Source organism: Belonocnema kinseyi, chromosome 5 (assembly GCF_010883055.1).
Source record: "Belonocnema kinseyi isolate 2016_QV_RU_SX_M_011 chromosome 5, B_treatae_v1, whole genome shotgun sequence".
Lineage (NCBI taxonomy): Eukaryota > Metazoa > Arthropoda > Insecta > Hymenoptera > Cynipidae > Belonocnema > Belonocnema kinseyi.
Genome location: NC_046661.1, coordinates 12399774 through 12406686, shown reverse-complemented (window position 1 = coordinate 12406686; position 6913 = coordinate 12399774). Strand labels below are relative to the sequence as shown.

The 6913-nt window shown below is 35.6% G+C and overlaps 1 protein-coding gene across 3 annotated transcripts in view; it reads left to right on the top strand.

Moving 5' to 3' along the window:
- LOC117172423 (zinc finger protein 521-like) overlaps positions 1-6643 on the top strand; it is a 151946-nt gene extending 145303 nt beyond the window's left edge. For all 3 annotated transcript variants that reach the window (XM_033360345.1, XM_033360344.1, XM_033360343.1), the window contains one exon: positions 5375-6643. In XM_033360345.1, coding sequence (XP_033216236.1) covers positions 5375-5908 — 534 coding nt within the window. In that variant the 3' untranslated portion in view covers positions 5909-6643. The remainder of the gene's footprint in view (positions 1-5374) is intronic.
- Positions 6644-6913: the final 270 nt, after the last annotated feature.

The following is a 6913-nucleotide window of genomic DNA, read 5'->3' as shown; positions in this document are numbered from 1 at the left end:
GCAGTAGTCACAAACACTTCTGTAGCCAATTTCCCCCGCGCAGCCACAGTGTCATAAAAACCACAGGTATCTCATTTTATGAGAACCACACCCTGCAACTATGTACTTACTATGCCTGACCTGTACAATAAAGAACTTCAACACTATCGGTATTTTCCTACTTAGTTATTCAATCCCCATCACTGCAAGCGAACTTTACTGCTAAATACATATTTAATGGATAATAAATAGGGTTTAAAGAATTCCCATCCAAGAACTCGACCACCATCGATTTCACAAAAAGTTCGCCTATAATCTTTAGAAGCCCAATGAAAAATGGACTATACCACGAAATTACTCTTTCTTCAAGGGCTACAAGTTAGTGATAGAACCAACAGAGTGGGTCTCTTAGTTTAGCTGATACCCCGCTATCTCATACTACGAGAATATCTCATATTCGAGTACTTTCCTCTACGCACGTGATGGAAAAGATCAATTTTTGATTATGCGAATGCTGAGCAGGTAATATTTGATTGAAGTAACAATTTTCTTGTGAACTGTTTCTACCAGACCATCGATACAATTGTTTCTTGCATCGAAGAATGGTTTCAGATAATTGATGAATATAATAATTACTTTTGAATATTATGTAATATCTCTGAACTTCGAATGACGGTTGCCGATGCTTTTCTGCAGAATTGTAAATATTTGTAATTGGTTTTAACTAATGGAAGTGAGCGCAACATCGATTACACAGATTTGCGTGGTGAGCTTTGCGAACTTCTACTGCACATTACTGCGAAATTGTCACCAACTGAAATCTTGAATTACATCCAGGAAATGTGCCTTACATATATTTATCGAAACACTTACGTTGCATGCAAATTTCATGCATAATGGATGAATGCGAGCTTTACCTACTATATCTATAGAGAAGTTTAACAAAAATAAATATTTGATTAAATAATAAAAAAAAATAGGCACTCTATGAAAAAATTTTATGAATCAAAATTTAATCACTCTGAGGTGTACATACACTGATGTTAAAATCGGCTCCTCCACATCGCCCCCTGGGGGTGGGGGTGGGGGCAAGTTCGAAATCTTAAATGGGAACCCTTATTTTTTTTTTGGACATGCGGATTCTTTGGATAAGAATGCGTATGATTTGTCTAAAACATTTTTCTCGTTTCGCGATATATGGCGCTGTAATCGATGAAATTCAATTTTTATTTATTTTACTGTTACTGAGAATGCACGCTGACGATTCTGCAATACATTAGCAATACAAATACACCATTTTCATTGTGACATGACTGACCACGGAAAAAAAGAATTTTTCAAATCGTTACAGAATCGTTGAACGAGTACAATAAAAACTCGTACATAAAAAAATACATCGCACGAACATAGGTAGAGAACTTCCTTCTTTTTGAAGTCGGTTAAAAATAAGGGCAATAGAGCTTCGGATCTCTTTGGTAATTATTATTTTGAAAAACATGCCAAAACGTTAGATCAAAGATTATTCCGAATACTACTTTACAATGGAGTATCTAACCGTACGAGAAAAAATTTAAATGGTTGTGGTATATGGAGAAGCTGGAAGAAATCTTGATAATGCTGTCAATCTCTACGCTCAACGTTTTCAAAATAGAATTGTGTCACGTGCTTCATTTTATCGTACTATTACCAAATTTACTACCCATGAAAGTGTTCAACCTAAGAAAAAGACCCGTACAACAACAGTCACTGGATAAAATAATGAAATTGCTGTATTAGCTGCAGTGGCCAATAATCCTCACGTTAGTACACGAGAAATTGCTTGTGATTCCGGAATGTCTCAGAGCAGTGTTTGGAAAAATTTTGAAACGTGACAAATTTCATCCACATCATGTCTCTTTACATCAAGAACTTCATATCGCTGATTTCCAAAATCGGGTAGTTTTTTTCAGTGGGCACGTGAACAAATGCAACAAAATCCTAACTTGTTTCGTTATGTATTATTCTCTGACGAGTCGTCTTTTACGAACCATGGAATAGTTAATCGACACAACATGCACTACTAAAGTATTTAAAATCCGCAGTGGCTTCGTGAAGTCGAACACTAGCGTCCATGGACTGTCATCGTATGGTGTGGAATAATTGGCAACAAACCGATCGATTTTCAGATTATCGAAGACAGCTTAAATGGTCCAAAATATTAAGACATTCTGGTAAATGAACTGCCAATATTGCTTGAAGATTTTATCTTAGAAATACGGCAGAACATGTGGTGTCAACATGATGGTTGTCCGGCACACTAATCAGTGGTAGCACGAGAAGTTCTTGATCGTGCTTTCAGTGGTGATTTCAATCAAGCACCTTGAAGGGAACAGAAAACTGCTATGTCCACGTCGTTGTTCCGGGGTTACGCTAAAAGTAGCAGTTTGTTTTAAGACTAATTTCGAGTATGGCAGAATCGTAAGCGTGCATTCTCAGTAACAGTAAAATGAAGAAAAATTGAATTTCGTCGATTAGAGCGCCATCTATCGCGAAACGAGACAATTGTTTTAGAGAAATCATATGCATTTTTATCTAAAGAATCCGAATATGATTAAATTTGGATTTGAAACATTTTTTCATAAGAGTGCCAATTTTTCGAGATATTTGAAAGTTGCCGGTGAGTTGCGTCCCATAGTCGAAATCGATGGCGGGCCAGGCTGACATGCATCCTCGCCCTCCTTTCCTTCTTTCCCTCTCCACTCGTCATTTCACTTAGTTTCCTCTCCCTCTTATTTCCCTAATTTACCCTTCGCAATTTTTCCAGGCTTAGGACTGATAGCGTTCTCCACTATAGCACTTTATACTTTTGATACTCGTGAGTTTAGAAAATGTAGGGTAATATGTATGGTACTGTCGATAATAAACGGTTAATAATACTAAGTTAATAATATTAAATGTCCAAGGTAGAAAAAAGTTTGAAAGTAAAATAAATACACAAATGATCAATATTTCCCATTGAATGAGCTATTTATTTTACTTTAGCTAATACTGGAATTTCCTAAAATACTAAAAATAGCCATTGTCACAGAACAAATAATATTAAAATAGCTTGCTATTTTCAGTATATTCTTATCTAACCTATACAAGTAAAGATTTACACGAGATTTAAAGGAGGAATTGGAGCATAGTTATGGAACCCACTTGCAAACACAACATTGTATCAATAAGAAATTGTTCTTTCTCTAAAAATCCTCGCCTCCTTTGACCAGTGCTTCTCATTCTTCTATAAGTTACGATTTGAACTCCCCGTAAAGCTTATGTGAAATTAGATATAGTTGGATGAGAACAGTTAAGCATTGCTTTCAATTTCGAATGATACGCGTAATTAAAAAACGTTTCAACTTTAGATGGATCTAAAAAAGCAAGATAAAAAAATAAGGAGTTTCTGATTTTGCGTTTTATATTCATTGCTCAATCCGAGTTCTTGAATTTTTCTCCGGCAAAATTGGCTTTTTAAATTGCCAAGCCTAATAAGAAAATGCACGTCATTTTTTTGTGCAGAAGCAAGAACGAGGCGAGAGTAAACTCGAAAAAACTTGAGTGAGTTGGTCAGGACATATTTAAAAGGTTCCGTCAATAAAAACAAATGCAACCTGTCATAAAATCAATAAATTTTTAATCCTTGAAAACATCACAATATTCTCCTTTCAATCATTAACTAGCAAAAAAATTTCCTAATCATTTGTCTCGATCTTTACGCTGTCAAGTACATTATGCATGTGGGTGCATTTTGGTTCCTAAATAATCATTCTATTAATTGTCTTTCTTTGTCTTTTTTCTCCTGTTCTTTATAGTTTACTAAATTCCCTCTCCTATATATCTAGCATCAAAGAACTCCCTTCTTTCTTCTTTACATCGCTTTAATTATATTCCCTGTTTTGCGATCTAATACTTAATTCATCCTTTTGTGCTTCTTTTTTCGCTATTTATCCAGGCGTCTTCCTTTTACTCCCTACCTCCATCCCTTCTGCATCCTCTGCCACTAATTCCATATTGTCCACGTATGCGAGTTCATATTTTTTTTTCTCATCCTAACTCCTCCCCATCCTTTTCTCTTAAATTCTTTTTTTAAGTCTGAGATTAATATGAAGAATAAATAAATGTGGGCTGAGAGGGTAACTTGGTCTTACTCCTCTCGCCAAACAGAAACTCTGCTACATTTACTCTGATTTTTGGGTGTGCAAATTCCTATTGCCCTCTTTATTAAACCCTCTCTTGTCCCCTTTTTTATCACAACTTCTTCTATCATGACTTAGTACAATGAGTCAAATGCCGCCTTTAAATAGACGAACATTGCTATCATTTCATCATTCTCCCATTTGATACTTTGATTTGTCAGATGATTCAGTACATATATGTTGTCCATCGATTCCATTCCATTCCTAAACCCTGTCTGGTTCGGTGGCTTTATTATTTTTGTTGTCCTTAATTTTTTCTTCAACCTCTCCCATAAAACAGTTACATATTCATACTTTATACAATATTGGAATTAGCGTCACTTCCCCTTAATCTTCAACCTCCTCCCCGTAGCCTGTCTTAACTACGGGTACCACTACGCCCTCTTTTCATAACTCTGGCCGCTCCTCTTCTCTCCATACTTTATTGCACATTATGTTCAGACTTAATGTGAAATCTCACCTATAACAGATGCCTTTCCTTTCGTCCTATTCAGTATCTTGTTTTTGGATTTCCTTCCTCACTCTTTCCTGAGTTCTCCGGCATATCACCGTTCATATACACACTCACTATTTTCCTGATAGTAAATTCCATCATCACTTTCCTATACTGCCTTGTTATACATTTCTTCCTCACTCCCATAGCAATTCCTCCCATGGCTCTGCTTTTTTATTTTTCCTCTTTGCATTTTGAACTTAACATGTGTAACCTGTTGGTAAACTTCCCCTTTCTCTTTTCCACCCCTTTACTTTAAAAAAGCTGCCGGAATTTTTATGTGAAATTACAATCGACTATAAAACCACTACGTCTCAAATGGTAAAATCAGATTGCGGTCAGTGAAATCCAATTCTCGAATAATAAGACTTACGGTTGGACTTAATAATATATGGTTGCTAGATTCTTGTTTATTTGATGAGACATTCCATTTAATTCCTCTTAAGTCGGTTGCAGCCTATTTTTTTAAATTTTGATAAAAATAATTATCAAGGTTTTTTTTTATTTTTTTTTACGTAGATATGTTAAAGTATTGTATGTGTCACGGGTACATTTTTGTAATGCAATCAAATGATTGGATGAGAAATTCATGCGTTAAACTCTATATAATTTCGTAGAATGATAGTCTGTATTACTTATTAATAATATAATTTCCCTTTTTAAGTAGCCCGTTTTATCATTTTAGGAGGGCTACACCTGCTTCGTTTGTGACAAGGAATTTAACGACGAGGAAGTCATGAAAGATCACTTGCAAAAACACTGCGATGATATGAGTGAGGACGAGCGTAATTCAAAGGAGCATTATCAATGTGCCATCTGTGGTGAATCCTTTGAATCTGAAGATGCATTGGGTGCTCACGTAGAGAATCATTTGTTCGACGATGAGGATGACAATCCAAACCTTATCAATATAACCGATAATGGAAAGCCGAAGGAGGTTAAATACTACTGTGACCAATGTCCACAGGTATTCTCCTCGAAGTCAATTCTCGCCATGCATAAGGAGGCACACGATGAAGATATTGCAATTGCAGAGTGGGAAAGACAAAGGGATCTAATGCACAATCACTCTTGCACTATTTGCGACGAAATTTTTCCAAGCGAAGAAGATCTTGCCGAACACCTGGACGTTCATAACGGAAACGCGCACGTTTGTCTTCTGTGCGAAAAATCTTTTTCTACTCTATCCGATTTGCAAGCACATGTAGAGTCTCACTGATACAGTGTTACAAGAAAGAATTGCTGTGGTTAATGAAATGAAACCAAATTAGGAAATTTTGTTTATCTTCTGGCGGATTTCTTCCTTTTGTTTCAAAGAACACAGAAGTTAAACTTTTAATAATTGAGAAACATTAAAAGGAGGTATCGGCTGTGAACTATACATGTCTGGAACCTTTTTGCTTCATTTTGATTTTCATATTTTTAGAAAAGGGATGCAAAGCTTTGGTCACACGAGTGTCCCGTCATCGATCACAACATTTGAAAATTTTATGCTGCGATATTTATATCGCATTACTTTTGTCATTCCGGTTTTAAATTTTTTGGCTGAGAATATCACTAAATTACTTTTCTCAAAACTGTATACTAAGAACATTAAATACCAAAAGAATAAGTGAAAGCTCTGGTACAAGATTAGTACTTACCTTGTCTAAATATAAATTTGTTCCAGACGTAACGAAACGATAGTCGTTGCTCCAATTAAACCGTAAGACCCTTGCAAAAGATTTAGACATTTTTCTTTCTCTTGTTTCCACCCCTTTTTTGTGGACAATCTTATGAAGGTTCTAATAATGTTAAAATTCGTTGTGGAAACGCACACCATACAAGAAGATAAGTACATTTTAAGACCAAAAACAATTAACCAGGTTGCTTTTGAAAAAAATCGTTTGTTTATAAAAAGAATATGTAAAAACAAGAGATTTTGTCAATAAAACGAGGTGAAATACGTTTAAATTTTTAGAAAATTGTACGCAATATATTCTGGACCTCAAGGGGGTCCACAGAAAAACAGTGATATCCCAAAACAAAAGACCCCGTAGAATTTGTATGGCTCGCGGCTAAATAGTATGAAACTTTGCTTCATGGTAGTTCTCGATGTGCAGATTAAAATTCTCAATAAGCATTAAGCCCAGAAAATTTGAGTTTTCGAGATATATGCGTTCGAAGTTATAGTTTGTATGCATTTCGCAGCCGAAGAAGGCTGCAATGCTGATCACATAAATCG